General features: G+C 45.6%; 1 protein-coding gene across 5 annotated transcripts in view; it reads left to right on the top strand.

Moving 5' to 3' along the window:
• The window catches only part of LOC134440499 (ankyrin repeat and KH domain-containing protein 1-like), a 53,054-nt gene that overhangs the window by 12,027 nt on the left and 18,603 nt on the right, over positions 1–22,424 (top strand). For 2 of the 5 annotated variants that reach the window (XM_063190601.1, XM_063190598.1), the window contains exons 3-22: positions 3,179–3,335; positions 4,102–4,249; positions 5,206–5,353; positions 6,580–6,813; positions 7,587–7,681; positions 8,317–8,554; positions 10,984–11,175; positions 12,087–12,196; positions 12,577–12,664; positions 12,990–13,117; positions 13,541–13,684; positions 14,075–14,177; positions 14,677–14,996; positions 16,951–18,028; positions 18,522–18,658; positions 19,128–19,239; positions 19,575–19,720; positions 20,414–20,556; positions 21,287–21,500; positions 22,039–22,214. In XM_063190601.1, coding sequence (XP_063046671.1) covers positions 3,179–3,335; positions 4,102–4,249; positions 5,206–5,353; positions 6,580–6,813; positions 7,587–7,681; positions 8,317–8,554; positions 10,984–11,175; positions 12,087–12,196; positions 12,577–12,664; positions 12,990–13,117; positions 13,541–13,684; positions 14,075–14,177; positions 14,677–14,996; positions 16,951–18,028; positions 18,522–18,658; positions 19,128–19,239; positions 19,575–19,720; positions 20,414–20,556; positions 21,287–21,500; positions 22,039–22,214 — 4,111 coding nt within the window. Of the gene's footprint in view, positions 1–3,178; positions 3,336–4,086; positions 4,250–5,205; positions 5,354–6,579; positions 6,814–7,586; positions 7,682–8,316; positions 8,555–10,983; positions 11,176–12,086; positions 12,197–12,576; positions 12,665–12,989; positions 13,118–13,540; positions 13,685–14,074; positions 14,178–14,676; positions 14,997–16,950; positions 18,029–18,521; positions 18,659–19,127; positions 19,240–19,574; positions 19,721–20,413; positions 20,557–21,286; positions 21,501–22,038; positions 22,215–22,424 lie in introns of all 5 variants that reach the window. The other 3 variants (XM_063190600.1, XM_063190597.1, XM_063190599.1) reach the window with 2 other exon arrangements.

Below are 22,424 nucleotides of genomic sequence, written 5' to 3'. Positions count from 1 at the left end.
TCTCACTGCTGCATGTATTTTTGAAGCATCAAATAATGGTTAAAGGTGTACTAGGAATGTTTATGAATGATTTTCAGTATATATGGATTTGACGAGAATAGTAACGTAAAGCCAGCCAGAACATAACTGAATCATAACCCTTTCAATTCTGTTAATGCCCTATGTGGCAACAGACTGTCGCAAGGTCATTCAGGCCCTGTGTTTATTCATAAAACACTGACGTCACACACCACATGAGTTCAGGTTATGCTAAAGCTGAGGGAGCATAGCCACTGTAACACAGCCCTTTTTACATTAGACATGTATATTAGATTACAGTGATCAATTCTCCCACATTCTTGATTAAAGAATATTTTTATGATCATTATGATATTTGATTGTTGATATTTTTTATTTATACCTTTTTTTCCTAACTTTTTTAGTTAGGCTCAGCCCTCCATACAGTCATGGCTGTCAGGTTTCAGTGGTTGGTGCCCCTCTCTCTTGGTCCTAATCCTAGTCTCAGAACATTTTTAGTAAGATTGGCATTAAAAAAGGTAGAAAGAGTGCTTAATACAATCACAATATGAATGCATTCTCCTTGGTCATTTTTGTTATTCTTCGCCACACGGTATTAGTGTCTTTTTATAGCGTCTGAAGAACTTTTGGTGTTGGTTTTAGGGTGAAAGGTTCTTTGTACGTTTTCTCAAGGATTTACGGGAACGTGCCGGAAGACAAAGCGTATTGTACTCTATGCTTGTGCTCTATCTTCTTGTTATGGGCTGTGAGGGGCGTTTGTTTTTCTACCATCAAGGTCACCTGTTGAAGTTTGAACACAGTGCTGTGCACTGCCCACCTACTCGCACAGATAGCCTACGTGCGCCCTCAACAGGGTTGAAGTGCTCAAACACGTCTGCTTCCTATGTCAACTCAATCCTGAACTTTTTCTCCCGAGTTTGGGAGCCTGTCTTAGATTACGGTGAAATATAAGCCCAATTCTGGCAGGATTGGATTACAGCAAAATATTCAGGCATATGCCTGCTGTCGAAGTTTAACTACCACGCCTGCCCTGTCTGCGCTCAAGCTTTTGTTGTTTGTTCCCATCCTGAGAATGTTATGGAGGCCGTCATTGCCCTGTCTTGCGGAAAAGAGCCCTATATAGGTCAGGGGAGCAGTCTGCCTGTAGGAGTTAAACACACACACATTTCTCTCTCTCTCTCTCTCTGTCTGTCTCTCTGTCTCTCTGTCTGTCTGTCTCTCTCTCTCTCTCGCTCTGTCTTTTTCTCTTTTTCTCTCTCTTGCGCACGCTCGCTCGCTCGCTGTCAAACACACACAAAGTGCTGCACTACATTTGTGCCAAGCTTTGGCAGTCGTTTTATAAGACCTATTCTAAATGTTAGGGGGGGGTTTGGGTTCCACTGCAATAATACTACCTTCAGTGAGTTCACCAAGACTGTGCACTCTGTTTCTTTCAATCATCTCCGGTCTAATATGTTAGCTCTCTAGTTTTTACAGATCCAAAGTGTTGGGCGCTTTGCTTGCGAGTTAGGAGCCAAGATAAATGTTTACCCAAAAGTTTGAATAAATGTTTGGCCCAAATATTGCATGAATGTTTGCTAAATATTTATGTAACATCTGGGTCAAAATTTGCTTTTGAAAGAGGTCATTTATAATTTAGAGGGCATATTGTAAACTTCAGTAATATTTTGGGACCGTCCAGTACCATGTGTACCATAGACTTGCCCTCTCTGGCATAGTTCAAATCAGTGGCATGAAATGGAAGCTGTTGTGATTTGTGATGTAAGCATAACTTCCAAGTGTCAAGTTTGTTTTTGTGATCACAATTTACAAGGGTCAATTTTGTAAACCGTTTCTTGGCACAACAAAAAGATATGTAAATAATATATAAAGACATTTCTTTCTGTGGCTCCTTGCCAGACTAAATGATAAAGATTTATATTCTTCGGCTTCTGATGAATTTCTACACCACTGCCTGGCACACAAATGAGAAAAAATATGCAAATAAATTAGATACAGTATATAATTCTTTTTTTAACCAACAGCTGCTTGCCATACTGAAAACAAGTAGGCCAGTAATAATGTATGTCCTTCTGCTAGCTAGCGAGCCTATGTGATGTCTGAAGTGATGTGATGTGATTACATACTTCCAAGGGTGTTGCCGTTAGCTGACTGGCTGGGCCTCTCTCTCGCATGGTAACCTCATTCGACGCAGGGTTTTTTACTCCCAAGACAATCAAAGACTTTGTTTGGCAGCTACACAGTTGTCGCACATAACCCAGCGCAGGCACGGGACAGTCAAGCGAGGGAGCCCAGACGTGTTTAAGCTCTTTATCTAGCATAGCTGATGGGGAGACAAGTTCTTCCCATAGCCTGTGCTAACGTATGCATGTATGGTCAATCAGCTTCTGCACAGCAAAAAAAGACCTTGTGTTGAGTTTAGTCCAAAAGGGAGTTTTCTTTCTTGGGGCTTTTATGCTACTCAATGGTTCTTTATGTGCCTCTATTTCAGTTCAAATATGTGAACATTACACATTGGGAGTTGAAATAGATTCCCAAATGTTTATCCCCCCCCAATGTCCCCCACGTGAGCAACAGCTCTGTTGATCGATTTGAAATGCACGCATGCCTTTGGAAACATTCCTTCAGACTATCTTGGCCGACATGTTTTTGCATAACGCATTATCACTTTGTTGTGTGTTCTTTGTTCAGTGTTCTACAAATTGGCCAACTTCAAAAAGAAAAAGAAAGTGTGTATGGGAAATGCCCTTATTCAATGTCATGTCATAGTTTTCCAGACGTTTTTTGTGGATTTGCATGCTTAAAGCTCATTAAGTGTGACGCAGGTTTTGGAGTTGCTTGGACTTAAATATCATTAACATACAGGTCTTGTTTGGAGTGTTTTGTGTGCGTGCGCGCGTGTGTGTGTGTACATATATGGGAGACAGAGTGTGTGCGTGTGTGTATTGTGTGCTTTCACTCTTGTGTGTTAGGCTGCCACTAACTCCTGGTTTGGGTTTTTTGAATGCTTTGACTGACCTGGCTTCCTCGCCCCTCTCCCCTGCCCCTCCCCACGCCCCCACCTACCCGTGCGTGCGCCTGTGTCTCTGCATGCGTGTGTGCGTTTGGATTTGGATTGGATGTGGAACTACCCGCCTCCCCCTGCCTTGGCCTGGTACAGGCATTGGTAAACTGTCGACTGCGGATGGTAAAGCCTTTGCAGATCCCGAGGTGCTGCGGCGGCTGACGTCTTCAGTGAGCTGCGCGCTGGACGAGGCGGCGGCCGCCCTCACACGCATGCGGGCCGACAACACGCTCAACGCCGGCCAGCCCGACAAGTATGGATCCCCTGGGTTGCATTGCATTACACCATTATATTAGTTACACAAGTATGGATCCCCTGGGTTGCATTACACTACACATTACAGTATATTACTTACACAAGTATGGATCCCTTGGGTTGCACTGCTCTACACATTATATTAATTACACAAGTATGGCTCCCTTGTGTTACATTACATTACACATCTTACGGTATACTACATAACATTACTCTTATCAGATAAATATTGATCCATGTGTTGTATTACTCCACGCATTACATTACAGTAGACTACATAACATTACATCACACTCACCAAACAAGTATGGATCTAGACTAGAGCATCTATACATTACAATATAGCTAGAATACAAGTATGGATCCCATGTGTACTACCACACATTGTGTTACCACACATTACATAAGATAACACTTCACTTAACAGGTATTGATACCCTTTGTTACATTAAAATGCATTAGATTTCCTTAAAATACATTAGATTACATGTCTACACAATGCAGTATTACTTATTACATTACAAAGGATTACATTGCGTTACACTCAGCACACAATTAGTCTTGTTTTATATTATATCAAATTATACTAAATGAATAGGTATAGATAACCTATGCAGCATTACCTTTTGTTTTTCTTATCAGACAAATGCGTTACATTGCATAAGATTGTCAGCACAGTCATGTACTACTGGAGAGTACCATCTACTGTGTATATTCCTGTCACATCACTGAGGCAGTAATTGTAGCAGTCTGGTTGTTTTCAGCCGGAGTTTGGCCGAGGCCTGTTCCGACGGGGACGTCAACGCCGTGCGGAAGCTGCTGGACGAGGGACGCAGCGTCAACGAACACACCGAGGAGGGGGAGAGTCTGCTCTGTCTCGCCTGCTCCGCCGGATACTATGAACTTGCACAGGTATGCACTGTGGGACGTATTCAGGAATTCCATATCCCCCACCCTAACCTATTCAAATGTATAAAACCACGGTTAGCACAGAAAACCATTATGTGCTGTACATTTTCCTGTTTTTTTTTATTTTTTGTGCTCGTAGGAAGGGAGTGACTTAAGTGTCTCTGGCTTGAGTTGATGTCATTTCATTGATCTTGCAAAGATGATATCATTTCAAAATGGTAGCTGTGCTACTATGGAACCAGCACAGGCACAATAGGGAGCGAATTAAGGGTCTATGGGTTGAGTTGAGTTGGGTGGGTGGCTTTACATCGTTACATGGCCTTTGCAGAAGTTCACAATAGCACAGTCACCATTTTCAGATATAGGTACCCTCATACTGCTGAATTAGGAATTCATTACTTTTTTCCATCATTGAAATAGATGTACAAATCAGCTGTCAGCATACATATGAACAACTCGACTGCCGTTATGTGACAAAAACACAGTGCGCTCTGTGTATATTCTTTTGTCGTTGCCAATTAGAGGTACAGTATGAAACAAAAAAGGGGGCTGTGGCTTGTGTGGGTTGGATGACATCATCTGATTGTTCTTGCAGGGCTGTATCATTTCATTTCAATGTGGTGACCGTGCAGATGCTGCAGAGACCGGGTGGAAATGAGCTTGTGCTTTTGGTCCTCTACTGTCTTCAAATATGACTGCAGTCAATCATTTGGCATTGGCGACACATAATTTATCAACCTTAATTCATAGTTTTAGCTGCCTGACTGTTTTAACAGATGTACATGTATTGATTTTATTATGATTTGTGAAGCAGTTCCTTCTATTCCACCTGGCTTCTCTCATGTGTTTTAAATTTTTTCTTCCCTTTTGACTGTCTGAAACACACACACACACACACACACACACCTATGTTTGTCTTGTCAGAAGGTGCTTACCTTTCCTCCGTGTTTGTCGCCCAGGTGCTCTTGGCCATGCATGCCAACGTGGAGGACCGGGGTATCAAGGGCGACATCACCCCCCTGATGGCGGCAGCCAGCGGCGGGTACGTGGACATCGTCAAACTGCTACTGGTCCACGGGGCCGACGTCAACGCACAGTCATCTACAGGTGAGCGCCTGACCTGCAGCATTCATAAACATGCACTGTCCTACACGTAGAGTAGAGTATAATTTACTGATCACAGGGTGAAATTAAGGTGTCAAGTAGCATACATGCATACATGAATACAAAAGTACATTATTACATTACATTAGTTCATTATACACTACCTTACAATAAATACACTATAGATTATATTTGTAAATCGTACATGGTATACCTGGTCTTATATATGCTGTAAACCAGAGACGACGGCACACATTTGAGCACCTAATAATGGGCTATAATCAGGGCTCTAAAGTAAATGGCTAGAAGATGTGCATTTTACTAGCCAAACACACACACACTTAGCCTGAGTATCATCCTCCGTAGTGACCGCGCTGGCTCAATACTTTCGCTTGCTGACCATGGAGTCTGACCCTGCAGCCACCCCCGGCAGTTGGAATTCAGATATTCGTTCAGTATCTGAATAGCCAATAGGCTCGCTGATAGTCTAAGCCCCTCCCCAAGCCCTCTTACATATTCAACTGAAATACAACAACTTGATGATGGCGATGTGATGTCTGTAACCAGGACATTTGATAGTGCTTGGTGTAAACTGGGACATTGCCGTCCGCCAAGACCTTTGACGGGCTTTCGGCACTGACACTGCGCAGCTCTTGGGCAGTCACACTGGGCGTTTCTCTTCTGTTCACTTTAATGGTTTTAGTTGACAGTTAATATCTTCATAACAAGGTTGGAACAAGCGCAGCCCCATTTCAGTGTTACTTTTTTTGCTGTCTACACTCCTTAGTTACCGTTGCTGAGCTCGGATTGGTTGGCGGCCGTTTGTGGGAGGGGTTTTGCGAAAGGCTAATTCCCTCATTAAGTGAGATAATTTCCAACTGCCGGGGGTGGCTGCAGGGTCAGACTCCGTGGTCAGCAAGCGAAAGTATTGAGCCAGCGCGGTCACTACGGAGGATGATACTCAGGCTAACACACACTAATTGGTCAACCTGGCTAGTGAGTTGGTATTTTCTACCAGCCAAACTGAAATTTCACCAGCATTTGCCGGTTGGCTGGTGTTAAGTTAGAGCTATAATACTCATGGTGAACTCATGCTTCTACATCGAACATTACTCCAACATGCCGCTCTTTGGTGTTCCAACGAAGTCATGACATCATGTAAATGCTACATCGATCGGGCCTGATCTGACTTGACGCTCACCACTTCTATTTCCCCCGTCATCGCCTAGGCAACACGGCCCTGACGTACGCCAGCGCGGGCGGCTTCGTGGACGTGGTGAAGGTGCTGCTGAAGGAGGGCGCCAACATCGAGGACCACAACGAGAACGGCCACACGCCCCTCATGGAGGCGGCCAGCGCCGGCCACGTGGAGGTGGCCCGCGTCCTGCTGGAGTACGGCGCCGGCATCAACACGCACTCCAACGAGTTCAAGGAGAGCGCACTCACGCTGGCCTGCTATAAAGGTGAGACTCGGGTAGTTGCGTGTGTGGTAGTTGGGCAGGGTGTGGTTGGTAGATTGATGATCATCATTGGAAGAGTCAGCTGATGGAGTACGGTGCCGGCATCAAAACGCAGCCCAGAACTAGTTCCAAGGAAAGCGCCCTCGCGCTGCCCTGCTACGAGTCTTTCATGTAATAAAACCCTTTTAATGTCATTACACCTTGACACACATGAATGGGTGGAGAAGTGGTGTAGTACGTATACGCATAATAAAATTATAAGAGGTTTTATGAGTTTGAACACAGTCCGAGTTCAAGGACCATTCACTCTCGCTGGGCTGCTACAAAAGTGAGATTAGGGTAGTTGGTAGTTGGGTGCATGCTAGTTGGGCAGGGGATAGTTGGTAGCTAGGCAGGGTGTGGTTATTGGACCGATAATAGTCATTGAAAGAGTCTGCTGCTGGACTAGGACACTGGCATCAACACGTACTGCAACTAGTTCAAAGAACGCATCCTCACGCTGGTCTGCCACAAGGGTGAGGCGTGGGTACCCCTTTTAAGTTGGTAGTTGGGCAGTGTATAGTTGGCATCTAGGAAGATACATAATAGTCATTAGAAGCTTTATGTGGTTGTAGTAAGGCACCAGCATCAACATGCACTCTGACACGCTAACAACACGTGGCGCGGACTTGGTAGATCCCATAATTACAGGCCATGAGTCCGTGCTACTCGAGTATGTGTATGACATTCACTGATGTACCCATTTGTGTGCGTGTGTCTTGTCTTGTGTTGATCAGGACATCTGGACATGGTGCGCTTTCTGCTGGAGGCGGGAGCAGACCAGGAGCACAAGACTGACGAGATGCACACAGCGCTTATGGAGGCTTGCATGGTGAGCTTCTGCTGGAGAAGACTGGGGAAAAGGAACATGGCTAATAAAGATATGAACAAATTATCATGAGATCCAATGCTGTGATAACCGTGCCACTTGTCACTCTTCTTTTTCAGGGACTTTTGATAAGTGTGATCTGAGTTGCCCTCAATAAGGGAAAAAAGTTATTGTCTATGCCTTGCCAGCTGTTACCATAAATAGTATCATGTCATGCCATACCATGGGCCGATGCTTGTTCTCTTGTGCCCTCCACTATGCTGTCCCAGGACGGGCACACTTACCACATAGAAATGTGTCAGTCCATGTTCATTATTTGACCTTGTGCCATGTTATGCCACGATACTTATTCCATACCCTTCCCCCATTCCCCCTATGCTGTCCCACGACGGGGACACTTACTACAGTAACCTTTGTCAGGCTATATTCTGTTCTATTCTACTCCATGCCATGCCACCATGTTTATTCTGTGCCCTCCCCCGCTCCCCCTATGCTGTCCCAGGACAGGCACTCTTACTACACTAATCTTGTCTTACTACAGTAACTTTGTCAGGTTATTCTATTCAATGCCATGCCATTCCATGCCATGCCGCGATGTTTATTCTGTGCCCTCCCCCGCTCCCCCTATGCTGTCCCAGGATGGGCACGTGGAGGTGGCCCGGCTGCTGTTGGACAGCGGCGCGCAGGTCAACATGCCGGCCGACTCCTTCGAGTCGCCCCTGACGCTGGCGGCGTGCGGCGGCCACGTGGAGCTGGCCGCGCTGCTCATCGAGAGGGGAGCCAACCTGGAGGAGGTGAACGACGAGGGCTACACCCCCCTCATGGAGGCCGCCAGGGAGGGCCACGAGGAGATGGTGGCACTGCTGCTGGCACAAGGTGAGGGGGAACTGGAGGATTATGATCTAGTCTGGAGGGGGTTGGTTGTTGGAGGGAGTAAGTGTGTGTAAGCGTGGAGGCCACCACAAAAAGGCACGAGGAGATGGCGTCACTGCTGCTTGCACACGGTGAGAATAACAGAAGGAAATGGGTTTCTAGCCCACTTTGATAGTGGAATTGGGTTCTAGTCTCAGGGCTCTGGTTTAGGAGTTGAGAGTGTGTAAACCTCGATGTGCATGAGAGAGGAACGAGGTAATGGCACCACACTTGATACAAGGAGAAAGCCATGTCAAAAGCTGTTTGTGTTACTCTGGGGTTCTTGTGTAGCAGTTCAATGTTTTCCAACTTTGAAGAGGTGAGTGGGTGCTAAGCTTACATCCTGCTGCATTAAGCTACATCCTGTCAAACAGGCAACCTGTCTTACTCTGGGACACCACAGAGTGCACCCACACCCAGGAAGACATTAAGCCTGATGTGGTGAGTTTACGTTGATGGGAGTCTGTCCATTCTTGATGGAATGCCAGTTGCCCTTTTAATCATTCCTCTTACCGCTTCTTTTTCATATAAACGCGAAACAAAAACTACATAGAAGATGTGGTTTTCAGGACTCTGAAGTCACCCGTTTCTGGCTGCAGTGTGCTCCTCCTTTTCAGCTACACCAGAGTACTTCTCACCAGGTGGACTACATCAATCTAACAAACAAGTCCGTAAATTAGGGTTGAGTTTAGTTCTACACAGTCTTGGAGAATGTCGGCTGTCCTTTATTTATTTATTCCTTGCTTCCCTCTGTTGCATCCTTACCTCCTTTCTCCTCCTTCACATAAAGATGTGACACAAACAAGGAAGGAATGCGAGCCAGGGCGGAGTAATCTAGGGCGGATGTAAATTGGACATGACATGCCCTTCTGCCGATGACTCACCCATTAACCATGACTTGGCAGAAAGGCACAGCAGCGAGCACGTCATCTAGACTTATAACATTTCTCTCGAAAGGAAATCAATTTTCCACTTGCAAGATTGGCTGGTATTGGCAGGAAAATGGATGCTAAATATGTGCTGCTGTTTTATTTTTTCGATGAAATACATTTCATGCTATTCATTTCTGTATCGTCAAAACGGGACCCTGGCTGTGTTGCAGTCCGCAAATGTGTGTGTATATGTTTTCTTAACACGTACGCCGAGCATTTTGCAGATGCTACACCCAGATGTGTGAGCATAGTCACGACGTGCCAAAATCAGTAAACGAATGAGATGGAATTCATGAGTAGTGGCAAGAAGTGATATTTGGGCGTCTCACTGTTAATTGTGGGATTGGTCATCTCTGAAGTTCATTTCCAGGCTTTCTGAACTCTCAGAGAAAACATCATTTTTAGAGAAAGATGGTGGAATTAAAGGTGCAAGCTTCTTGATGTCTTTTTTTTTTTACCTTGACAGTTTTGCTCGCTCTTGTTCAAAATGCCTCTTTGTTACAGCCTAGTAACCAATGGTCATGCAGAGGCCAAGGGCATAGCACCAAGTTTCAGGGTTTTTTGTATGAGCAGATCCTCTCAATTGTATGGCACCCCCTCAAATAATATACTATTGCAGACTCCTCGTGAGCCCATCCTTATAATGGGGCCCTGGTATAACTGCCCTGTTGTAACTAAATCCTTCTGGAGGGCTATGGGCAGCCTAACTGGAACTGGCAGACCAGAAATGCTGTGGGAGTGCGATAAATGTTGAAATGGGCAGACTTAATGGGTGGTGTAAGAAAGTGGATATTTGGGGCCCTGGCATATCGGTGCCAATTTCAGCCCACTACGGTGCCGCTGCAAGGAGCGTAATCTTTTGACCACCATTTAGATATTAGTTGTCCTTTTTGCCCCACAAGTTTACCCTTTGTTTATGTACAGTATCTGTAAAACATAAGGTCACTAAAGGAAAGTAATGAGGCGGTAAAGTAGACCTTTTATCACTCCGGTTAAACACCTCACTGTCCTCATTTGATGTCTGTGCCAACATTTTTGTTATATCTATATCCAGCAGAAAGCTATAGCGCAGAAGTGAAAACCCTAATTGTGTATTAGCATAGAAATGGAAAAAGGTAGAGGGGAATCAAGCCCGTACTTTTCCTGGGTCCATGTGACATCAGGTGAATGTCTGTTTAGGAGACTTTATTTTATTCTCAACCTCAAGTCTCCTAACCTAAACGCCACAGAAAGAGGAGAAGTAAGGGAACTTGCACACCTTAATGCTGGTGCAATAGTGTACTTTTATTGTATATTAGAAAATAAGTGCCACCCAAGTGAAGTGCAAACTTTTCAATGATAGTCAGACCATCAGTGCATCATATTTGCACAGATGATGGTCTGATTGTGACCGAAACATTTGTATTATCCGCATGTAGTATTCACTGAAGTTAACCCCTTGTTGTCCTTGCTGTGCATCAGGTGCGAACATCAACGCCCAGACGGAGGAGACGCAGGAGACGGCGCTGACGCTGGCCTGCTGCGGGGGCTTCCTGGAGGTGGCAGACTTCCTGATCAAGGCCGGCGCCGACATCGAGCTGGGCTGCTCCACGCCGCTCATGGAGGCAGCGCAGGAGGGACACCTGGAGCTGGTCAAGTACCTGCTCGCCGCAGGTGAGGGGAGGCACACCTTTTAAGTGTTGTAGTGTTGCTTAGTGTTCAGCAGGTGTTCGTCATATCCAGCAGTTTAGAGATGGGACATTTCAATCCAAAGTAAATGTTGAAGAATTGGCAGTAAATAAAGGCATTACATACCGTACTTGCAATACTCACCGTAGCTTTGTAGGTCAGTCAGAAAAATGTGTGAGTAATTTGTAAGGATAGACCGATATATATATATATCGATCCGAAATTGGGCCGATATTTGCATTTTTTTAAAGTGCATCTGTATCGGCCAATACGCGTGTGGTTTTGGCCGATAAGCAATATTTATTATTTTATGTCATTCGGGATTTTTTTTTAAAAGCACTAAGACACTTTATTTTTTTATTACTTGATTGTTAGAGTGGGTGTTTAAATGTTACAAGTTCTACCTCAATTTGATAATGTTAAAGGAATGTTTATTTTTAACTTGAGACCTGGAATATTTGTCATTTTTTTAACCTTTTTTTTTTTAACCCATATCTGCCCCAAATATCGGGTATCGGAAATCGGGTATCGGCCAATGGTGATGAAAAAAAAAACGGTATCGCATCGGCCATTAAAAAACCTGTATCGATCGACCCCAAGTAATTTGTTATGTGATCAGCTTTTTGATCGGTTCTTCATTGGGTGCGCCGATCAAGCAATTTGGGCAAATAATGATTAGTGTCTGATCGATCAGAGCATCGCTACACTTTGTAGACAATGATTATTGGTCATAAATCGTTTGTCATAGACTCCACTCTTTACACATCATGCTTTACCATTGAAAGTCACACTACAATTGAGAAAAAGGGGACCGTAACCACCCATTCATACTATGAAATGACCTCCCTTTCAAATTTTCAAAGTTGATCCATCCATTTGTCTCTCCTGTGTCCTAGGAGCCAATGTGCATGCCACCACGGCGACGGGGGACACCGCGCTTACATACGCCTGTGAGAACGGCCACACTGATGTGGCGGACGTGCTGCTGCAAGCTGGAGCAGACCTGGTGAGGACTTGGACTTCTTTAATGTCCAGTCAATAATGTAAAAAATGTCAAATTAAAGTTTAAAAAAAATACCCATGCACCTGTTCCACGCTAATCGTCTCACACATTGGAACTTGAAAAGGTCCGATTCATGATTCTTTATATTGCGTGTATGTGTTGTAGAAACCTCTTCATGTAGGTATTTTCACAAAGTTAACCTTATACATAGTACATGGGTGTCTTTCATGTCCTAAGATCGAACTGAAGATTGTCTGTGATTGATTGACGGTGGTTTAAAAACAACAAACAAATTGCAAAAGCAATTTTGCACTTTTCTATATTTTCATATCCCCTGTGGTGTATAGTTAGTTTCAGGGGACTTAAAGATGTGTTTGTTTCAGGAGCATGAGTCGGAGGGTGGAAGGACTCCTCTGATGAAGGCTGCGAGGGCAGGACACCTGTGTACCGTGCAGTTCCTCATCAGCAAGGGTATGTGTACAGGTACCTAACCTACAGCACGCATGCTCGCACGCATTGCACAGACACACACACACAACAGCACACAGCCAAATCATGTGCATAATGCGTAATTCACATAAATGCATGTACACCCAGGAAAACTACAGAACATTTATTTACCTTTTCACCACCTGATCCATTCTGCTCGCTCACATAAAACATTTTTTCCACTTGATCCATTATGCTTGCTGACCTATTCACACTAATAATGAAGCAATAGTAGTAACTAGTCTCTTTACCCCTCGTCTCTCTCCTCCTCTCCCTCTGTCCTTCCCTCTGTCTCTGGTCTCCCCAGGGGCGAACGTGAACCGCTCGACAGCCAATAACGACCACACGGTGGTGTCTCTGGCCTGCGCCGGTGGCCATCTTGCTGTTGTGGAACTGCTGTTGGCTCATGGGGCTGACCCCACCCACCGGCTGAAGGTGAGGAGGCCCCCTGCTGGCCGCAGCCATGAACTGTACTGAGCTGCTGCTGTGTCATGAATAAATTAACACAATGTTGTGGAGAAAGATGCCACTGAGATCATGTGGAAGCAGGCTAACTGCCACCCAAAATAAAATACATTCGTCTCTGTAAATGCATAATATAAATTGGTGTTAAAATACACATGTGAATATTCTAAGGAACATTTAGTAATGTGGATTTGATATATTGATTAGTTGCTCATCCTAGTTTTAAGGGTATAGAATATTTTGCGCATTAAAGAAACAAATCATAAAATTATTGTTTCCTTATTCTGATGAGAACTGTTGGTTTGGAGCTCTGCTTAAATGGGTTATAAGTGTTGGTAATGTACGTATATGTTGTACTGTGAACCTTACCCTATCGCTCCTCTCTCCCAACAGGACGGCTCCAGCATGTTGATCGAAGCTGCTAAGGGGGGCCACACTAACGTGGTGTCCTACCTGCTAGACTACCCAAACAACATCCTGTCAGTGCCCGCCCCCGACCTCTCCCAGCTCACGCCCCCCTCGCAAGACCCCTCTCAGGTGAGCACAGGCGCATCCACAGGGGCATGGCTCTATTCTTGGATTTAAAGTGTTTTAGGTCAGGAAATTCAATCAAGTGATGAATGATTAAATTGTGCTATCTATAAAAATACATTTTGATTTGATATATTGATTTATGCCTTTTATCGGGTTGTAAACAACTGAAAAGCTTATCTTAGAGTAGAATGCCTTTTATTTTACAAAGCCCACTGACTTAAACATAACTGCTTGTCAGCTGATGACACTATTACTTATGCAGTTATAAATTAATCAGGACTTAAAAAAAATCTAGCATTAGTATTGCAGATACTTTTGGATAACGTTCCTCTTGTAATAAATGTGTGTGTGTGTGTCTGTGTGTGCGTGCGTGTGGCCCCTTTCCCCCTGCAGGTCCCTCGTGTCCCATTCCAGGCCTTGGCCATGGTGGTGCCTCCCCAGGAGCCAGACCGTGTGCCCTCCACCGTCGCTAGCCCCCCACCCGCCTCAAGCAAAGGTGAGCAGGGAAGATCTAACACACGTTATGCCCAACTGGTTAGCTAATTCCATGTTAAGTTGTTTTTTCCCCCAACTCTTCTGTCAGGGAATTCTTAACAACTTGCCACAACATTTACTGATACACCATTCTTTCAGCTCTGTAGACATTTTGTTATAAATAGCTGAATAGTGGTGACTGAAATTAGGCAAAATATGTAGACTAGATGTAGAAGTTAGACGTTTGGAAATTTCTGGCATAGAATTACTTCATAATTTATGTGACTGCAGAGACAAGGAAACTTGAACTGGTTCTACTCGCTCTAGTCTCTCCAACTCAGTCACGGCATTTAATAAAATCAACTTACCAGTAGGACTTAACACATGGTTTTAATAATGAACTGCCAGTAGATGGTAACGATGGTGGCAATAATCAACTCTCACTAAATGTCTCTCTCTCTCTCTCTCTCTCTCTCTTCTCTCTCTCTCTCTCTCTCTCTCTCTCTCTCTTGTCTCTTCAGTCTCGTCCAAGCAGAGACAGGCCGCCCTCCAGCCCGCCCCAATGCCACCTTCCTCCTCCTCCTCCGTGTCGTCCTCCTCCCCTCCTGCCCCCTTGCCTTCCTCCTCCTCCTCTTCCTCCTCGTCGGACGCCCTGCCCCCGGCCTTCCACCCCTACCAGCCGCTGGACTGCATCGTGGAGGAGACGGAGGGCAAGCTGAACGAGCTGGGCCAGCGCATCAGTGCCATCGAGCGTGCCCAGCTGCAGTCGCTGGAGCTCATCCAGGGCGAGCCGCTCACCAAAGACAAGATCGAGGAGCTCAAGAAGAGCCGCGAGGAGCAGGTGCGTGGGGGTGCAGGTGCCGCTGGAGGTGCAGGGGTGGGAGTGAAAATTGGATATTCAACCCGTTACCCCGCTCTACAAACCATGTGCAGGGCTCTAAATTAACTTTTTCCACCACCAGCCAATTTGGCTAGTAGACATTTTTTCTTACCAGCCAAACAGAAGGTCAACTAGCCTTTTTTTTTTTATCTCGCCAAAATAAACTAGGCTATGTGTTAGGCTATTTAAAAAAAAAAAAAAATCATGGTTATTTTATTCAACTATTTCCAAAACACATAAACACTATAGGCCTACATAGGCCTAATTAACATAATAAGCATATTATATACACTTTTTAATTATTTTTTTAACTTCTGCTTTATATTTACCTCTGAAAACAGTGAATCACATCACTCAAGCCACACAACAGACCTTTAACATAGCCTACAACCAAACACACAGCCAAACACTACAAAACCTCACATCTGTACACTCCAAGGAAGGAGAAGAAATGAGAGGAAAAGAAGAGGAGAGAGGAGGAAAGGAGAGATCAACACACACACACACACACACACACACACACACACACACACACACACGCATGCAATAATGGGTATGTCTGTGTGTTTATGTAGCCTAAATGCTGCTATAGACACCTTCATTTACTCCAGGAGCTCTTCTCTACCATGCGCAATAAAATGACAAGAAGCACGCTATGTTTAACTATCACGGAAATGTCGCCGTTGGCAGTTTTTTGGTTATTGATTTTTTTTTTCACGTAGCCTACTTGCACGGTTATGCAAGGTCTGCTCTTCTTTCAGATGGAGTGGGCTTTCCAACTTAAGTTGCGCCAGGACTTAAAGCATTTCAGAAGACAACTGACAGCTACGCGCACACTACTCTGACAGATAGTTATCATCCTCTGCCCTTGTCGCAATTTCTTTCCACAACCACTCCTTTTTAAAAACGTCACTACTATTACTGTTATTATTACTAGTAGGCCTATTCGCCAACACAGAATCTTGCTCTAACCACCACCACAAAACATACAAAACAGAAGTAGGCATAATCCGCGTCATGTTATTAAAACTCTTCGGTCAGGTCCTCACAGCTTAAAAAGGCAGCCTGTTAGAGAAAGGTTCTGTGTCGGTGAGTGCTAATAGTAACAGTAGGCCTAATAGTGATGTTAAAAGTGGTGGAGCGAAAGCGACAGAAGCAGAGGAGGAGAGTTGCCTGTCAAAATAATGCGAGCGTAGCCGACAGTAGGCTGTTCGTCTGAAATGTTTTCTGTCGTGTCGCGCGCAACAGCAGCATGGAGTAGCCGCTGCCAGAACTGCGTCTGAAAGCCCACGGTGGGATGCTACGTCATGACGGTAGTGTTTATGGGTAATGTAGGAAATCTCGCCGTATCGTTGCCATTCAAGCAGCGGTTTACCGTTCATAATTTACTGTACTCGGGCGCTACTAGCCAAATTGGCGGGTAGGTAATTTTTTTCTACTAGCCAAAATGAATTCTCACCCGTGTTTGGCGTGTTGGCGTGTGTTAATTTAGAGCCCTGTCCATGTGTATGTTTATGCATGTACCTTATATTTCATGCTGAACATGACTGAAAGCAGAGCAGCAAAACATGTATTGCATATGCCATTGCATATGCAACTTTTTAAAAGTTCTTTAATTGTGATGGTTTATTAATCGAAGCTGACGGCACATCACGTTGACATGGACAGTTGATTTGCTTTGGGATTAGCATACATAATATAAATGGTAGAATCCATGAATTCAAGGTGGGCAGGAACTGATCAGCACAATGTAATGTCGCACAGTCACAGTATAACTCTGGTACAGTGTATAAAATGGCCAACATTGTATGTTTGAAACAGCAGTGTGGTCCATGATGAGACTTAATAATAATAACTAAATAACCATTGAGTTCATGTAATAGATGTTAAAGTAACTAGACTGACATTTGAACAGGTGCAGAAGAAGAAGAAGATCCTGAAGGAGCTGCAGAAGGTGGAGCGGCAGCTGCAGCTGAAGACGCAGCAGCAGTTCACCAAAGAGTACATGGAGGCCAAGGGCCTGAAGGGGCCCGAGGCGGGCGGCTGCCAGGGGCAGTGCCCCGGCCCCGGGCATGGCGGCGGTGGCCCGGTTGTTGGCGTCTGTCCCGCCGGCATCGGCAACTCCTGTGCTGCCACCGTGGTCAACGCCCACCCACCTCCTCCTCCTCACCACCCTGGAGGCCACCTGCTGCCTTCCCCTCCTCCTCCTCCGCCACCCCCTCCGCACCACCACCATCACCACCACCACCACCACCACCACGTACAACAGCCGAGGGACCCACCGGTGCCCACCGCGCTCCTCGAGAGCCTGGAGAAGGAGCTGGGCAGCCAGCAGCTGCTCCCGGAGGACGAGGATGAGCAACAATCACCTGGGGAGGAGGACGAGGAGGAGGAGGAGGAGGAAGAAGAAGAGGATGAGGAGGAGGAGGATGAAGAAGAAGAAGAAGAGGAGGAGGAGGAGGAAGAGGAGGAAGAAGATGAGGAGGACGAGGAGGACGAGGTGGTGGACTCGGTCTACAGCCAGCTCCCATCGCAGCAAGAGGCCTCAATCATCTACCACCACCACCACCCCCAGCAGCCTCAGCTCCAACAGCCACCCCCAGATGACAGCACCTGTGCACAGCTCCAGCAGCTCCAGCAGCTCCAGCAGCAGCCCCTACCTCCGCCTCCCACCCCCACCCCCCAGCCTCAGCAGCCCCAGCTGCAGCAACTCCAGCAGGCCCAGCACCAACCTCCACCTCCGCCGCCTCCTCCCCCGGCGCTTCAGCCAGCCTACCCCCCTCCGTCTCTGCCTCCCCAGGCCTCGGACATCTACCCCGGTGGGGCCAGTCCGGAGCTCCAGAGGGCCCTGGCGGCGGCCGCTCACACAGAGCAGCAGCAGCAGATGGTTGTGGGCCAAGGACTCCTGACGCAGGCGCCCCCGCCTCCCGACGGCCTCATGGTGGCCACGCCCGCCCAGACGCTCACCGACACACTGGACGACATCATGGCGGGTAAGAGGGCCTATGATTCACTCCACTCCACTGCCAGCTCGTACAACTTCGCTGTGAAAAGCAGAATGTTTAGTGCAAAAATGATGCACACATGTTCAGTGGGTTTGTTAGAAATAACAAGTTGGATGGGTGGCTGGAAAAAAGTATTGCACTCTTAAAATTAAAAACAAAATAAGAATGCTTTTAGACTATTTCTTCTGAAATTTGTCACATGGGTGGCATATGTTGTGGTTGGGACTCAATCATGGATTTTTTGTGTGTGAGTATTTTCAAGTCCAGAATGCACTGCCAAATAGACAGCCCACCCACTGATTGGTTTGAGAGCTTAGTGTCTCTGAATATGATTAAAGTTATTAACCTGGGCTCTCTGAATTAAAAATGGCATGTAAAAGTACTTCAACCAACTTGTTTTCTGCTCCCTGTCTCTCTTTTGCAAGCGCAGTAAAAGTGCTTGAATTGAACTTGTTTTCTGTGTCTGGTCTGTGTGTTGCAGCCGTGAGCAGCAGAGTGCCTATGCTGAACACTACCACCTCGCCCACGCCCCTCTCCCAGCCCCTGACGCAGACCGCCAACGGCCTCTCTCCCCCCTCCGCTCTGCCCCTCTACCCCTCTGTGGACATCGACGCACATGTAAGAAGCCCACACACACACACACACACCATCCATGATTGTGCTTATACTTATAGGACTATATGGCTCATACTTTTAGACTTGTACTTTTCAACCAGATATTTTTTGGCATAGATTTTACTTGACATCAAAGGAACAGAATAGAATAGAGTAGAAAAGACACATTTCATGTTTGCATGACAATAAAGCCTTTAGTCACTCTATACAGAAGAAAGAAGAAAATACTTTTTGTTGCTTAACATTTTTAAGCAGCTCCAGAAATAAGTGTCATAAAGGAATTCCCAATTTTGATTTTAATGTTAATCATTTAATATGTTTAAAATGCATAGCTACATTCGTTTATGCGATCTAATGTTTCTCTGGCATAGAGAGTTGGCAACATTTGTTTAAATGTTCTAATGGTCGTGTGTCTAGTGTTGGCAAGTTTGTATTTAACCCCCTACGTCTTGTCTATCTTCGACCCGTGCAGACGGAGAGTAACCATGACACGGCGCTGACGCTGGCCTGCGCTGGGGGCCACGAGGAGCTGGTGTCTGTGCTGATCGCACGCGGAGCCAACATCGAACACCGTGACAAGAAGGGTGAGTCGCAGAGACGACACCTCACTCTGTACTTTAGCACAATCACAGATCTGGAGACCTCAACCATCTCCAAAATAAAAGTTCTTGTACAAGTTTTGAAATCGATGGCTGGTGTTTTGTTTGAAATGGCTGTCTTCTACGAAGGAGTGTTTGGAGTGATTTACTTCCATCACCTCAGACATACAGTTTGTAATTTGTCTTTCCACTACCTTCAGACTTGTGCTCTGCCGTCCTTGTGTTTCAGAGAAGATTCTGTAAACAAAGGATATTTTACCTGCAATACCTGTATTTCTAATGTAAACAATACCATGTTTGTCCCCTTCGTGCTGCCGTAGGTTTCACCCCGCTGATCCTGGCGGCCACCGCAGGGCACGTGGGGGTGGTGGAGGTGCTACTGGTAAAGGGGGCGGACATCGAGGCACAGTCGGAGAGAACCAAAGACACGCCTCTCTCCCTCGCCTGCTCCGGCGGACGCCAAGAGGTACAAAACTCCCTCAGTTTCTCACATAACACTCAGTGCATGTTTGCAAAAGTACACACACTGACACACATTCATTGTCATTTGAGTCTTTGTGGGATGTGAGGCAGTAAAATAAAAATAAAATACAAGCAAAAATGGTTGACTTAGGATAAGTACAAATTCTCGTCTCCCCTTAAACTTAAAATGCAGAAACAAGCTCGCACACACTGATGATGGCTTAAAGGCCAACACACACATGCTTGTGGACATGGTGGTATAGTAAATAATGAGACTCAGCTTGTGACTGCGTTTTTTTTTTTTCTCCATTTGGTATATGTATACATACAATTGGTCATAGATACTCTTGAGTTATTAAAGCTCATGTCGTGCTGTTCTCAGTGGTGAAGTGCAGTTGGTCATACTGTGCTTATTAAAGCGCATGTCTGGGTCATGTGTGTAATAATAGCAAATTTGGTGAGAAGGTTAAAAAAGGCATCAAAAATGTTGTCATTTTAAGTTGATGCTGTATATTAGCCATGTTTTTTCCTGCTCTCAGCTATTTTATACATGATAAAGTGTAGAATGGCAAGCAGAGAGGGGAAAATATATCGCAGTATACAGTCATGTTATCGTGTATCGCATATTTTTCGTATATCGTGCAGCCCTACTGTCATTATTGAAGCGCATGTTGTCTGGTGTGTCGTGTGTGTGCAGGTGGTGGAGCTGCTGCTGCTGCGTGGGGCCAATAAGGAGCACCGCAACGTGTCGGACTACACCCCTCTCAGCCTGGCCGCCTCCGGGGGCTACGTCAACATCATCAAGATCCTGCTCAACGCTGGTGCCGAGATCAACTCCAGGTCAGGAGAGAGAGAGATTACGGAAAATAATGTTTTGTTCCCCCACGTGTTACATCCATTTTGGCTGGTGGTGGAAAAAAGTTATAAAGCCCTGCATACTCTTTCGCTGGGACATCTCGTGAGCACATCTTTCTCTGAAATGTTTAATTTGACCCTCTACTGTTGCCTACTTGGCGATCCACCACCATTTGTCAGCAAAGTGAAAGTGATTCGATGCTGCGATGCTGCGCAATGTGCGCATGCCATCGCATTGAGTCCCAAACAGTTGACTTCGCATCTGGGCATGAAACGGTTTTGCAAATGCAATGCCCTTTGTTGTGTTCACTGATATATTGGTAAAATAGGCTACAAAATGCAGAACTGTTCCTCGACAGCAGCCAGCGTGAGTCAAGTGATTGGGAAGCGTAACCTGACTGGGGACAACGACGTGGGGATGAGAGCGCAAGCAGCACTATTGCATGCTGTTTATGACACGTTCATTTAGGCTATTCACAATTGTTTTCAGCTTTGTTCAGTTTCATATTACTGGTGTTTTTTAACATTCAGTATTTAAAATGAGCTAATATTATTTACTTATTAATTGTAGTCATTTTTTGTCGGACATTTTGTCCGGTCACATTTTATTTTGCCAGTCATTCATGCACATGTATGCACAGAGTGCATGCAAAACGTGCATGCAAACCTTGATTCAACCCACAATCAGTACTGGAATCTTTCTCCTCTCCTCCAGGACGGGCAGTAAGCTGGGCATCTCTCCCTTGATGTTGGCGGCGATGAACGGCCACGTGCCGGCGGTGAAGCTACTGCTGGACATGGGTTCCGACATCAACGCGCAGATCGAGACCAACCGCAACACGGCGCTGACCCTCGCCTGCTTCCAGGGACGTGCAGAGGTCGTCAGCCTGCTACTCGACCGCAGGGCCAACGTAGAGCACCGTGCAAAGGTCAGCGCTAGCTTATATTATTACTATTGCACACTATTACTAATTTTTTTTTCCAACTTTTCTTACTATATTTTCCCCCTTCTTTGACATTTTTTATTTCACTTACCATGCTCTTATGCATTTCAATAAAAGTAAAAACAAAAGGAACACAAGAGCACTTGTGTATGAAATGCGGTATACAAATAAAATGGCCTTGCCTTGCCTATGTTATACACGTATAACTAACTTGTAAATCCAACATAGCGCACTAGTAATCATGCACCTGACAGTTCTGCATCAGCATTAATCATTATGATACTTTAGTAATACTGATTATAAATGTCAGCATTGGGGAACCAAACACTACACAATCATTAAAATGCTGACTGATAATTTATAAGCTCATACATTTGGAAAACAAGACCACCTTCTCATTTTAGTTGTCTGTCGATGGGGATTAAATCTGACCAAATTATGAACCCAACATACATGGAAGGTACTTTTTAACATGTCTTCATAATTGCATTTCTCGCTCTCTCTTCATCCTCTGCCTCTCCAGACGGGCCTGACGCCCCTGATGGAGGCTGCCTCGGGAGGCTACGCTGAGGTGGGCCGCGTGCTGCTGGACAAGGGTGCAGACGTCAACGCCCCTCCCGTCCCCTCCTCCCGCGACACCGCCCTCACCATCGCCGCCGACAAGGGTCACTACAAGTTCTGCGAGCTGCTCATCAACAGGTGCGTTGATATGAACGTTGTCTAAATCAGCCGAAGGCTGAGTCAGAAAAGGGCAGACCTAGAGTTACTGAAGATATTGCCACTTAATTACAAAGTACAGTTTCAGGGTAGTCACTGTTGTATTAGGTTTGATAAATCTCTGTTGTATGTGTGACCGAAATGTTTTAACATGACGGGTATCGATTCAGCTGCTGCACTACACTTCACTTT

Source organism: Engraulis encrasicolus, chromosome 23 (genome assembly GCF_034702125.1).
Source record: "Engraulis encrasicolus isolate BLACKSEA-1 chromosome 23, IST_EnEncr_1.0, whole genome shotgun sequence".
Lineage (NCBI taxonomy): Eukaryota > Metazoa > Chordata > Actinopteri > Clupeiformes > Engraulidae > Engraulis > Engraulis encrasicolus.
This window is presented reverse-complemented; position numbering and strand designations above follow the sequence as displayed.